At 38.3% G+C, this 14,766-nt stretch overlaps 1 protein-coding gene across 3 annotated transcripts in view; it reads right to left on the reverse strand.

Annotated features, from left to right (window-relative positions):
* Positions 1-4,713: 4,713 nt before the first annotated feature.
* The window catches only part of LOC141394895 (uncharacterized), a 37,582-nt gene continuing 27,529 nt past the window's right edge, over positions 4,714-14,766 (reverse strand). For all 3 annotated transcript variants that reach the window (XM_073970040.1, XM_073970042.1, XM_073970041.1), the window contains exon 3: positions 4,714-5,459. In XM_073970040.1, the coding sequence (XP_073826141.1) occupies positions 5,059-5,459 (401 nt within the window). In that variant the 3' untranslated portion in view covers positions 4,714-5,058. The remainder of the gene's footprint in view (positions 5,460-14,766) is intronic.

Raw genomic sequence — 14,766 nt, forward strand, 5'->3', positions numbered from 1 at the left:
CTGAAGGTCGTCTTTATAGACCAACTGAAGGTGGTCTTTATAGACCAACTGAAGGTGGTCTTTATAGACCAACTGAAGGTGGTCTTTATAGACCAACTGAAGGTCGTCTTCATAGACCAACTGAAGGTGGTCTTTATAGACCAACTGAAGGTGGTCTTTATAGACCAGCTTAAGGTGGTCTTTATAGACCAACTGAAGGTGGTCTTTATAGACCAACTGAAGGTGGTCTTTATAGACCAACTGAAGGTTGTCTTTATAGACCAACTGAAGGTGGTCTTTATAGACCAACTGAAGGTGGTCTTTATAGACCAACTGAAGGTGGTCTTCACAGTCCAGCTGAAGGTGTTCTTTATAGACCAGCTGAAGGTGGTCTTTATAGACCAGCTGAAGGTGGTCTTTATAGACCAGCTGAAGGTGGTCTTTATAGACCAGCTGAAGGTGGTCTTTATAGACCAGCTGAAGGTGGTCTTTATAGACCAGCTGAAGGTGGTCTTTATAGACCAGCTGATGGTGGTCTTTATAGACCAGCTGATGGTGGTCTTTATAGACCAGCTGATGGTGGTCTTTATAGACCAGCTGATGGTGGTCTTTATAGACCAACTGAAGGTGGTCTTTATAGACCAACTGAAGGTGGTCTTTATAGACCAACTCAAGGTGGTCTTTATAGACCAACTGAAGGTGGTCTTTATAGACCAACTGAAGGTGGTCTTTATAGACCAACTGAAGGTGGTCTTTATAGACCAACTGAAGGTGGTCTTTATAGACCAACTGAAGGTGGTCTTTATAGACCAACTGAAGGTTGTCTTTATAGACCAACTGAAGGTGGTCTTTATAGACCAACTGAAGGTGGTCTTTATAGACCAACTGAAGGTGGTCTTTATAGACCAACTGAAGGTGGTCTTTATAGACCAACTGAAGGTGGTCTTTATAGACCATCTGAAGGTGGTCTTTATAGACCAACTGAAGGTGGTCTTTATAGACCAACTGAAGGTGGTCTTTATAGACCAGCTTAAGGTGGTCTTTATAGACCAACTGAAGGTGGTCTTTATAGACCAACTGAAGGTGGTCTTTATAGACCAACTGAAGGTGGTCTTTATAGACCAACTGAAGGTGGTCTTTATAGACCAACTGAAGGTGGTCTTTATAGACCAACTGAAGGTGGTCTTTATAGACCAACTGAAGGTCGTCTTTATAGACCAACTGAAGGTCGTCTTTATAGACCAACTGAAGGTCGTCTTTATAGACCAACTGAAGGTCGTCTTTATAGACCAACTGAAGGTCGTCTTTATAGACCAACTGAAGGTCGTCTTTATAGACCAACTGAAGGTCGTCTTTATAGACCAACTGAAGGTGGTCTTTATAGACCAACTGAAGGTGGTCTTTATAGACCAACTGAAGGTGGTCTTTATAGACCAACTGAAGGTGGTCTTTATAGACCAACTGAAGGTGGTCTTTATAGACCAACTGAAGGTGGTCTTTATAGACCAGCTGAAGGTGGTCTTTATAGACCAGCTGAAGGTGGTCTTTATAGACCAGCTGAAGGTGGTCTTTATAGACCAGCTGAAAGTGGTCTTTATAGACCAGCTGAAGGTGGTCTTTATAGACCAGCTGAAGGTGGTCTTTATAGACCAGCTGAAGGTGGTCTTTATAGACCAGCTGAAGGTGGTCTTTATAGACCAGCTGAAGGTGGTCTTTATAGACCAGCTGAAGGTGGTCTTTATATACCATCTGAAGGCGGTCTTTATAGACCAACTGAAGGTGGTCTTTATAGACCAGCTTAAGGTGGTCTTTATAGACCAACTGAAGGTGGTCTTTATAGACCAACTGAAGGTAGTCTTTATAGACCAACTGAAGGTGGTCTTTATAGACCAACTGAAGGTGGTCTTTATAGACCAACTGAAGGTGGTCTTTATAGACCAACTGAAGGTGGTCTTTATAGACCAACTGAAGGTGGTCTTTATAGACCAACTGAAGGTGGTCTTTATAGACCAACTGAAGGTGGTCTTTATAGACCAACTGAATGTGGTCTTTATAGACCAACTGAAGGTGGTCTTCATAGACCAACTGAAGGTGGTCTTCATAGACCAACTGAAGGTGGTCTTTATAGACCAGCTGAAGGTGGTCTTTATAGACCAGCTGAAGGTGGTCTTTATAGACCAGCTGAAGGTGGTCTTTATAGACCAGCTGAAGGTGGTCTTTATAGACCAGCTGAAAGTGGTCTTTATAGACCAGCTGAAGGTGGTCTTTATAGCCCAGCTGAAGGTGGTCTTTATAGACCAGCTGAAGGTGGTCTTTATATACCAGCTGAAGGTGGTCTTTATAGACCAGCTGAAGGTGGTCTTTATAGACCAGCTGAAGGTGGTCTTTATAGACCAGCTGAAGGTGGTCTTTATAGACCAGCTGAAGGTGGTCTTTATATACCAGCTGAAGGTGGTCTTTATATACCAGCTGAAGGTGGTCTTTATAGACCAGCAGAAGGTGGTCTTTATAGACCAGCAGAAGGTGGTCTTTATAGACCATCTTCAGGTGGTATTTATATACCAGCTGAAGTGATCTTTATAGACCAGCTGAAGGTAGTCTTTATAGACCAGCTGAAGGTGGTCTTTATAGACCAAGCTGAAGGTGGTCTTTATAGACCAGCTGAAGGTGGTCTTTATATACCAGCTGAAGGTGGTCTTTATATACCAGCTGAAGGTGGTCTTTACAGACCAGCAGAAGGTGGTCTTTATAGACCAGCAGAAGGTGGTCTTTATAGACCATCTTCAGGTGGTATTTATATACCAGCTGAAGTGATCTTTATAGACCAGCTGAAGGTAGTCTTTATAGACCAGCTGAAGGTGGTCTTTATATACCAGCTGAAGGTGGTCTTTATAGACCAGCAGAAGGTGGTCTTTATAGACCAGCTGAAGGTGGTCTTTATATACCAGCTGAAGGTGGTCTTTATATACCAGCTGAAGGTGGTCTTTATAGACCAGCAGAAGGTGGTCTTTATAGACCAGCAGAAGGTGGTCTTTATAGACCATCTTCAGGTGGTATTTATATACCAGCTGAAGTGATCTTTATAGACCAGCTGAAGGTAGTCTTTATAGACCAGCTGAAGGTGGTCTTTATAGACCAAGCTGAAGGTGGTCTTTATAGACCACCTGATGATGGTCTTTATAGACCAGCTGAAGGTGGTCTTTATAGACCAGCTGAAGGTGGTCTTTATAGACCAGCTGAAGGTGGTCTTTATAGACCAGCTGAAGGTGGTCTTTATATACCAGCTGAAGGTTGTCTCTATAGTCCAGCTGAAGGTGGTCTTTATAGACCAGCTGAAGGTGGTCTTTATTGTCCACCTGAAGGTGGTCTTTATAGACCAGCTGAAGGTGGTCTTTATATACCAGCTGAAGGTGGTCTTTATATACCAGCTGAAGGTGGTCTTTACAGACCAGCTGAAGGTAGTCTTTATAGACCAGCTGAAGGTGGTCTTTATAGACCAGCTGAAGGTGGTCTTTATATACCAGCTGAAGGTGGTCTTTATATACCAGCTGAAGGTGGTCTTTATAGACCAGCAGAAGGTGGTCTTTATAGACCAGCAAAAGGTGGTCTTTATAGACCAGCTGAAGGTGGTCTTTATAGACCAGCTGAAGTTGGTCTTTATAGACAATCTTCAGGTGGTATTTCTATACCAGCTGAAGTGATCTTTATAGACCAGCTGAAGGTAGTCTTTATAGACCAGCTGAAGGTGGTCTTTATAGACCACCTGATGGTGGTCTTTATAGACCACCTGATGGTGGTCTTTATAGACAAGCTGAAGGTGGTCTTTATAGACCAACTGATGGTGGTCTTTATAGACCACCTGATGGTGGTCTTTATAGACCAGCTGAAGGTGGTCTTTATATACCAGCTGAAGGTGGTCTTTATATACCAGCAGAAGGTGGTCTTTATAGACCAGCTGATGGTGGTCTCTATAGACCAGCTGATGGTGGTCTCTATAGACCAGCTGATGGTGGTTTCTATAGACCAGCTGATGGTGGTCTCTATAGACCAGCTGATGGTGGTAACTATAGACCAGCTGATGGTGGTCTCTATAGACCAGCTGAAGGTGGTCTTTATAGACCAGCTGAAGGTGGTCTCTATAGACCAGCTGATGGTGGTCTTTATAGACCAGCTGAAGGTGGTCTCTATAGACCAGCTGATGGTGGTCTCTATAGACCAGCTGATGGTGGTCTCTATAGACCAGCTGAAGGTGGTCTCTATAGACCAGCTGATGGTGGTCTCTATAGACCAGCTGAAGGTGGTCTTTATAGACCAGCTGAAGGTGGTCTTTATAGACCAGCTGAAGGTGGTCTCTATAGACCAGCTGATGGTGGTCTCTATAGACCAACTGAAGGTGGTCTCTATAGACCAGCTGAAGGTGGTCTCTATAGACCAGCTGATGGTGGTCTCTATAGACCAGCTGAAGGTGGTCTCTATAGACCAGCTGAAGGTGGTCTCTATAGACCAGCTGAAGGTGGCAAGGTGGTGACAACTGGAAGGCGGTCTTTATAGAGCAGTTGATGGCTGTCTTAATACTCAACCAGAAGGCTGTCTTTATAGAATGGGAGATTCAACTATGAAGCTATATAAAATCATATCGCGGCTTCTAAAAGCGTCTTATCAGCAGACGACCTGTCATATACTGTTTTAGATGTCAACTTCTCGGAGCAAATATTTAGAAATAAAATGCCGTTGTTTTTTTTTGTAATTTTTAATTTAGTTTTATTTTTATTGCAAAACTTAAGCAAACTATATAATTATTAATTAAAATAAAAAATGAAATGTCTTCAAACTTAAATATATCAACAGTGTTGCAGTTATTGTTTTTGTTTTTCTCTAAATTTATCGTATATAATTGCTATAATGAAAAAAGTTATGTAGAAATTACAGTTGCAAAAATAAAAAAAGGAAAAACAATTAAACACAAGAAATTTAAAACTCCAAAGAAGTAGTTAAAGGACAGAGAAATAAAAAGAAGCAGACAAGAATATTTCATTTTTATTGATCTATAAAACAGATCTCAAGACCCCGTCGGACAAATCAATTTCTTCTTAATACTGTTGCAATGGCAACACTTAAAGCTGTCACACTCAATACAGTCCATTTGCCACCGGCCATCAATGAGTTACTGCCATTGCAACCGTCGTCGTCACAGGCACAAATGGTTTGGGTGTAACCTTCATTGTCAGCACTGAAGCAACTGACACCAGCCTCTTGTTGTTGTATCCTATCACGTTTCCAACCACATTCACGAATAACACGCTGTTCACCGGTCACTTCGATTTTCAACACTGTCTTGCGGCAAAAAGCTGTGGCATTATTTGGAACTTGACACTCTTTGAGGAATTGATCATTCAACACATTTCCGGGAGTACTTAAACGCAGCGTGGTACAATCTTCTTCGCGATGCGAATTACACTGATGGCACTTGAGGGCTTCAACTGGAAATAGAAGAAAGGAGAAACATCATATTAGTAATGTGGAAGGGGAGATATTTTGGAATGTTAATTAAGTACTAAAACATGGAGCAAACAAGTGGAAGAAAAGATGAAAAGACGCGGTATTCCAGAGAGCGAAGCAACAAATAGAGAGAATTGGAGATCTTTTCTTAGTTCGGCTTATAGAACAAATGTTCTGTAATGGGCCAGCTAAGTAAGTACTAAAACATTTTTAAGCACAAAGCTATTGATTTCCTAGATTTGGCTCTGACAGCCCTTTTTATTTTTACTATAAATACATTTTGCACCTTACCTTATACTCCTAACGTTCAGCCCAATTTTTTATCCTATTCTAATTGTTTGAATGCTTTTCAAAAGTACTTAGAAAATAATAGCTAATATATTTTAGTTTTCAATGATTGGCATAAAATACTTTTCAAATCAATCAAAGTTAAATGGCAATTATACTCAGGTACTTCATTTGAATGATACTTAAATTATATGAAAGCAATCAATTTTGGCTATATTATGAACTAAATGATAGAACAGTTATTTACCCAGTTGTTAAATAGTCAATTAGAGGAGAACAGGCTGTCTTTATAGACGAATTGATTACTGTCTATATAGACGAGATGAAGATTAAAAGCTAGCTGAAGAGGGTCTTCATGAACATGCCGATGGGGGAGAGTCTTTTTAATCTGCCAGAAGACGGTTTTTATTGGCGACCGGTAGGGAGTGTTATTTTCTTAACGACCTGCATTTTATATAGATGAGCAGTTGAAGGAAATCTTCTTTAAAGATATGGGAATACATTCTTGATTAATTGCCTGCAGTGCAACAGTTCCATTGTTTTGAACTTTACTCGTTTATCAGCAAAATAAGATGATTCAATATCTATCCCTGATGGTTTAACACCAAACTCAACAGTTCAACGCCAATTGTTATTTTTTCAGTAGTTACACGCGCAAAATTTGCGGTAAAGAAAATTGAGTTTTTGGGAGAGAGCGGAGAGGAAAGAGCCCTTCTCTACTTTTTCCTTCCCGCTCTCACCCAGAAACTCAATTTTCTTTACCGCAAATTTTGCGAGTGCGACTACTGAATTTCGAGCCACTATGGTTTGATATCAAACTTCATTTGTTCGGTGTCAAACTTCATAGGTTTGATATCATACTTCTGTTGTTTGATATCAAACGTCATTGGTTTGATATCAAACTTCATTTGGTGTCAAACTTATTTGGTTTGATATCATACTTCAGCGGTTTGAAATCAAACTATAGTTGAATGATATGAAATTTCACTGGTTGTATAAAAACTAAAAGCAATTGATTTATAAGCCATAATGACAAAACGTTTTTAGAATGGGATCTGAAAATCTGATGTAATAAAGTATCAGTAAGTTTTGGCAACAGCAAAATAACTTCAACAAATTTCTATAAAATAACACGAAATGTGGACCTAAATGCCTTATGAACAGATCCCTATTTTAAAAATAAAAAGCACTTCCGTAGAAGACATAAGAAAAGTGAGGTAACATATACAGTAGGCTTAATTATTCCACTGACGAACCAAACCAATGGTATTCCATCAATAGGCTTCTCCTACTCTGGCCCAAAATGTTCGTGACGAGCCAAAATTGCGAATTGTATCAAGGTTTATATGGACAGGCGGACGGTCACAGTTCGACTCCGCTCGTCGAGACATTCATTTTGGTATATTTTTTCTTACGTGTTACGAACTTTTGAGTCGAAGCCAAATTCCCACATATTATCGTTATTGTGAGAGCTGTATGAACCTTAATATTGAGATATGTCGGTGCAGATATCTAAGGAAGTATTGTCTGCTGCTAAAAAAAAAAAAACAAAAACAAATTATAATTTTGTAGACATTATCACCATAACTAGCCGCTATAGAAATCCAACACGATCCCAACAGTGGCTTTAAACTGGAAATTTTGCTACACGCAGAGAAAAAATATTTTTCGCTTTTGTTGGAACAAAAATATATGTTTTGGTTCCAAAAATGTATTTGTTTTGTTCAAACATTGTAATCCAAATCCAAAAATACCATATTTTGTTCCAAACATAGAAAACAAAAACAACTTTCGAATTTCCGCAATATTGTAAAAATCGTTAACAATACCGATTGTAGGAACTATCATAATCTAATTTTGTTTACAAAAAGTATTGTCAACCCAGAAAACCAGCCCAGAAATTTTTGATTTGAGTGTATATACTTCTCATATACACTTTTCACATAACTTGGATATAAATGTCGGGTATAATATTGTAATCATTGATGAACACAATACATGGTTTGCTGCATTGGCTGACAACAAAGACAAACAAAAAGCCACAAGAACCCACCACAACATAAGGAATAATTAAACACCATAACAAACATGAAAAGGAAAGAAGAATGAAACAAAACAGAAACAAATAAAAACAAGAGTCTCACAAGTACATACACACAAAAACAAAGGTAAAGGCAGCATGTCATACAAACACACCACAACTCACCAAAATTGTTTTTTCAACACGGCATCGAATAGCGAGAGAAGAGAAACAAATTTTCGAAGAAAAGAGAGAAATATTGTTCAGTTCACACAAACTATTTTTGGATTTACAATACTACATGATGAATCCAACAATATGTTAACAATACATATTTTGCTCTTGGAATATTGTTGGATCAAACATATTTTTTTCTCTGCGTGTAAGCAGCTACCTAAATCAATGAACAGAAATTGTGCCTTTGGAACTGGATCTTACATCAGATTTTGAGTCGAAGCCAAATTCCCACATATTATCGTTATTGTGAGAGCTGTATGAACCTTAATATTGAGATATGTCGGTGCAGATATCTAAGGAAGTATTGTCTGCTGCTAAAAAAAAAAAACAAAAACAAATTATAATTTTGTAGACATTATCACCATAACTAGCCGCTATAGAAATCCAACACGATCCCAACAGTGGCTTTAAACTGGAACTTTTGCTAAGCAGCTACCTAAATCAATGAACAGAAATTGTGCCTTTAGAACTGGATCTTACCAGGGGCGAAAAGTTGGTGGTTTTCCCGCTACTTGTGGTGATTTTTAACGTATAAAAACCACTGTTTAATCGGGAATGTCAACTGTTTTAAGGTAAAAATCGCAACAGACCTATGGTGCGTATAATTATGTCCCGTATAATTATGTCAGTTGTAATAAGGACCTAATGTCGACGAAATTTTTAAAACAATCCCCAACAGTAGTTATAGTTGGTACCGGCCATCTAAAAGGTTTCACCGTCGTAATACTGGCATTAAGGGCAAACAGCTGCAAAACATTATCTGAGACATGTCCTTAGCCAGCATTTTTGCGAAGTATTGAGTGGGATATGTAAACGAAAGAGTATATCGATATAGCCCATATTCCAAACCAATGTATAAATATTACTTTGTGCACAGGCCGGACCAAATCGGTATCGTCCTTCGAAATTATGTTGGCATTTTGTAAGGGAGGTATCCGAAGGAGTGGAAAGATATGTCCATTGGACATTGTCCAATCTTCGAAACTGATATGTGCTCTAAAAAAAATATAGCACATCGGTTGATCCGTTCGAGAGCTGAAGGGGGTCTCTAGACGAGCTGAAGGGAGTCTCTAGACGTTCTGAAAGCAGTCTTCAGCGACGATCTGAAGAGATTCTTTATATACGAGCTGAAGGGAGTCTCTGTAGACGAGCTGAAGCGAGTCTTTGTATACGAGCTGAAGGGAGTCTTTATAGACGAACTGAAGCGAGTCTTTATAAACGAGCAAAAGGGAGTTTTAATAAACGAGCAGAAAGGAGTTTTAACAGACGAGCTGAAGGCAGTCTTTATAGAGTAGCTGATAAGAGTCTTTATAGACGAGCTGAAGGGAGTCTTTATAGTCGAGCTGAATTGAGTTCTTTATAGACGAGCTGAAGGGAGTTGTAATAAAGGAGCTGAAGGGAATTTTTATAAACGAGCAGAAGGGAGTTTTTACAGACGAGCTGAAGGGAGTCTTTATAGACGAGCTGAAGGGAGTCTTTATAGACGAGCTGAAGGGAGTTCTTTATAGAAGAGCTGAAGGGAGTTGTAATAAAGGAGCTGAAGGGAATTTTTATAAACGAGCAGAAGGGAGTTTTTACAGACGAGCTGAAGGGAGTCTTTATAGACGAGCTGAAGGGAGTCTTTATAGTCGAGCTGAATTGAGTTCTTTATAGACGAGCTGAAAGGAGTTTTAATAGACGAGCTGAAGGGAGTTTCTAGACGTTCTGAAAGCAATCTTCAGCGACGATCTGAAGCGAGTCTTTATAAACGAGCTGAAGGGAGTTTTTATAATCGAGCAGAAGGCAGTTTTAACAGGCGAGCTGAAGGGAGTCTTTATAGACGAACTGAAGCGAGTCTTTATAGACGAACTGAAGCGAGTTTTTATAGACGGGCTGAAGGGAGTTTTAGATGAGCTGATGGGGGTCTCTTAACGATCTAAGGGGAATCTCTTGACGATCTAAAGGGAGTCTAAGTACGATCTAAAGGGTGTATATAGACGGGCTGTTTGGAGTCTCTATGTGAACTCAAGGAAATCTCTAGACGAGCTAAAGCTAGTTTATATGCGGGCTGGGAGAGTCTATAGATGGACAGAAGGGAGTCCTTAGACGAGATGAAGGAGTTTCTATACGAGCTAAGGGAGTCTATAGACAGGCTGAAGTGAATTCCTAAGCGGCCAAAGGGACTCTTTATGGACGAGCTGTAGGGAGTCTTTACATACGAGCTGAAGGGAGCATCTAAGCGAGCTGAAGAGAGCTTCAAGACGAGCGGAAAGGAGTCTCTAGACGAACTAAAGGGAAACTCTAGACTAGGTGAAGGGAGTGTTCAGAAAAGCTGAAGGGAGTCTCTATACAAGACAAATTAGTCTATAGATGAGCTGACGTGAGTCTGTAGACGAAATGGAGGGAGTCCCTAGACGAGCTAAAGGAGCCTATAGACAAGCTGAAGGGAGGCTGTAGCAGGGTTTGGCACACAACAAAAAATTTTCCAAACACTGCCGATGAGATGAGACAAGCTGAAGGGAGTCTCTAGACGGTTTGAAGGTAGTCTATAGACGAGTTGAAGGGAGTCTGAAGACGAAGTAAAGGGAGTCTCTAGACGAAATAAACGGAGTCTCTAGACGAAATGAAGGGAATCTGTAGACGAACTCAAAGCAGTCCCTAGAAGAGCTGAAAATGTCTATAGATGATCTGAAGGAAACCTTTAGACGAGCTGAAGAATTCCTATGACAATCTGAAAGGAGCCTCTAGAGAAGCTACAGGAGACTATAGACAAGATGAAGGGAGTCTGTAGCAGGGTTCGGCATACAACAAGATAGAAGCTCCTGTGCTTGCTCGCGAGTAAAGGAGATGCCGATTGCTGGTCTATAGGCAAGCTGAAGTATGTCTATAGCGAGCTGAATACAGTCGATATACGACTAAAGAGAGTCTAATAGACGACTGAAGAGAGTCTATAGACGACTGAAGAGAGTCTATAGACGACTGAAGAGAGTCTATAGACGACTGAAGAGAGTCTATAGACGACTCAAGAGAGTCTATAGACGACTCAAGAGAGTCTATAGACGACTCAAGAGAGTCTATAGACGACTGAAGAGAATCTATAGGCGAGCTAAAGAATGCCTATGACAATCTAAAGGAGTCTATAGACAAGCTGAAGGGAGTCTGTAGCAGGGTTCGCCATGCAACATGAGAGAAGCTCCTGTGCTTGCTCGCGAGTAAAGGAGATGCCGATTGCTGGTCTATAGGCAAGCTGAAAGATGTCTATAGGCGAGCTGAATACAGTCGATAGACGACTGAAGAGAGTCTATAGACGACTGAAGAGAGTCTATAGACGACTGAAGAGAGTCTATAGACGACTGAAGAGAGTGTACAGACGACTGAAGAGAGTCTATAGACGACTGAAGAGAGTCTTTAGACGACTCAAGAGAGTCTATAGACGACTGAAGAGAATCTATAGGCGAGCTAAAGAATTCCTATGACAATCTGAAGGGAACCCCTAGAGAAACTAAAGGAGTCTATAGACAAGCTGAAGGGAGTCTGTAGCAGGGTTCGACATACAACAAGAGAGAAGCTCCTGTGCTTGCTCGCGAGTAAAGGAGATGTCGATTGCTGGTCTATAGGCAAGCTGAAGGATGTCGATAGACGACTGGAGAGAGTCTATATACGACTGAAGAGACTCTATAGACGACTGTAGAGAATCTATAGACGAGCTAAAGGAGTCTATTGACTCTCTTTTACTTTCAAAATGGTCTATGTTGGCCCATTCCTCCAGATACTCCGCAAAAATTCGTCAAATAAATAATAAGTCAAATAATAATAAATCAAATAATATTTATTACCAAATGTAAGCATTTGTTCGGAACGTTCACAATCGTTAAGCTAAATACCTAAAAGTGTCCATATTTTTGTCGCTCTATTCTGACGTATTGGTATTCGATTTGTCCATAGATGTCTCAATTTACACAGACTGATATACCCTCGAAAGTCGGCAATGCCGACTGATCCTTTTTTTCCTTCTATTTTTTTTTTAATTTGTTCATTATACTTAAAGAGGTGATGAGAGAAAAAGGAATAAATACCCTAATATGTAATATTAGAGAGTCAGATCTTGCCGATTTCTGGTATAAATCTTCAAATGGCTGATATTGAACTGCTTATAATTGTTTGAGATTAAGGTTATACGTCTCAGACTGAATGCGAAGAATTATATATCAGCAACCGAGTTCATAATTCTTTTTTTTACAAATCCAACTGCCCTCCTAGATCATCTCAGATGTTATAAATTTTGCTGTGTAACATTTTATTAATTATTTATTTATTTATTCCCAAGTACCTTAAGTAGAGTAAAATTGTCCATACTTTCCCCCATAAAATCTATAAATAGACTAACTAAACTAATTTAGAAACATAGCGATGTAGTAAAGTTAATCTTAGTATTATTAAGGAGAATTGCAGCTATTATAAAAATGATAATTGCAAATTTATAAAGGCGAATTCTCTAAGTTTTCAACTGCCAGACCGACCATTTATTAAGTAAATAAATTACTACCACTGTTGTAAAGATAAGTCAAGTAGTTTTTGTGGGGCGACATTTGTGAAATGTGGACTAAATAGACAGACAAATTATAAACAATTTGTTATGGCCATGAATCTTCAGTAGTTTGTCAAATGAAGACTGGCATTTGCATTAAGTCATGTGAAATATAATTGTTTAATTTTTTTTTTTTTTTTTGATAAGATGGTTCGAATGAAACAATTAAGAATTGTTGTTAAATTTTATATTTAACAACTTTGCGACACAACCCAGCAATTCTGCATCGTAACCGAGTCGTTTATCATGGTAACAAGAGCTAGTGCAAAAAATTCACTTAGGTTTAACCACAAGTTCTTTCTTTTCACTTAAGTTTTTGCAAATAAAAAATACACTCATACTTAAACGGAACTTAACCGCAGAGGGTATCATATAACACACAGATACATGCCAACAATAACAACAAACAAATGATAAGCATCACTGATGAAAATTTACACATGAATTGTAGCCATTTGTGAATATTAAGCTGCCCACGTCCGAATAAATCCGAAAAACAACAAAGATATTTGTAATGAAAATCCAAAATTGCAATTTAAACAAAAATAAAATTTATATCGATTTTCTTGTCAATACACGAACGGACATATTGATATTGCCATTTAAAATATGTGTGTTATATTTTCATTGATGTTGTTATATTTGTTGTCAATAACCATTTTCATATTTACATTCCCATGTGTTTAATATTCGTGATTTGCATTGCTTTCATTGTGACCAGCAACCCAGCAAACATAGGAACTAATTTGAAAACATGGCTTTGCATTACAATAAGAATCAAAAATGTATTGGGCGGCTTTGTCGGCAGCTAAATACCTTTAGCTTATGGCTGTACAAAAAAATCAAGAGTGGTGGCCTTAAATGTACTAAGGTCAAAAACATCGTATGGGTCAAAATCGCAGCGCAAATTTTTTAGGCGTTTGTAGAGTAGGTATTGTAAAAACTGCACCTCCTTACTCCACTGAAAGACCAAATCGACATAGAAGGATATTTTTGAAAATTTCTATAAACTTTGCTTATTCTATGTATATATTAAGGTAAAATAAAACCAATCTGAAAAATCAATATCGCATTTGTTTGGTGGGATTACATTAAAATATTATTTCCAGCACGTTTCAACTTCTCAATAATTGCGATTTCCAATGAGTGCAGCATTAAACTGAAATGAACAGCCTATTGAAGATATGGGCAGCTTAAAAATGTTAATGAAATAAATTCACTTAACAATGGAGGCCAGTTTTGACGCAGGATACGAAAGAAATATTTTTAAAGAATTCACCCACCATCACGTAGATTTTTTAAAGAAAAATTTTCACACACCTTCACAAAAAAACGAGGATTTTTATAAAGAAAAAATTTCACCCACCATCACAACAATAAATGTGAATTTTTTAAAGAAAATTCCTCACGCAACTTTTCAACAATAAACGTGGATTTTTAAAGAAAATTTTTCACCCACCTTTACAACAATAAACGTGGATTTTTTAAAGAAAAATTTTCAACCACCTTTACAACAATAAACGTGGATTTTTTTAAGAAAAATGTTCACCCACCTTTACAACAATAAACGTGGATTTTTTAAAGACATTTTTTCACCCACCTTTACAACAATAAACGTGGATTTTTTAAAGACATTTTTCCACCCACCTTTACAACAATAAACGTGGATTTTTTAAAGACATTTTTCACCCACCTTTACAACAATAAACGTGGATTTTTAAAGACATTTTTTCACCCACCTTTACAACAATAAACGTGGATTTTTTAAAGACATTTTTTCACCCACCTTTACAACAATAAACGAGGATTTTTTAAAGACATTTTTTCACCCACCTTTAAAACAATAAACTTGGATTTTTTTAAAGAATTTTTCCACCCACCTTTACAACAATAAACGTGGATTTTTTAAAGACATTTTTTCATCCACCTTTACAACAATAAACGTGGATTTTTTAAAGACATTTTTCCACCCACCTTTACAACAATAAACGTGGATTTTTTAAATAATATTTTTCACCGACCCTTAGACCAATAAACGTGGATTTTTTAAATAATATTTTTCACCGACACTTAGACCAATAAACGTGGATTTTTTAAATAATATTTTTCACCGACCATTAGACCAAAAAAAGTGGATTTTTTAAATAATATTTTTCACCGACCCTTAGACCAATAA

This window comes from Musca autumnalis, unplaced genomic scaffold, assembly GCF_047663935.1.
Source record: "Musca autumnalis isolate F117 unplaced genomic scaffold, ASM4766393v1 scaffold_2, whole genome shotgun sequence".
Taxonomy (NCBI): Eukaryota; Metazoa; Arthropoda; class Insecta; order Diptera; family Muscidae; genus Musca; species Musca autumnalis.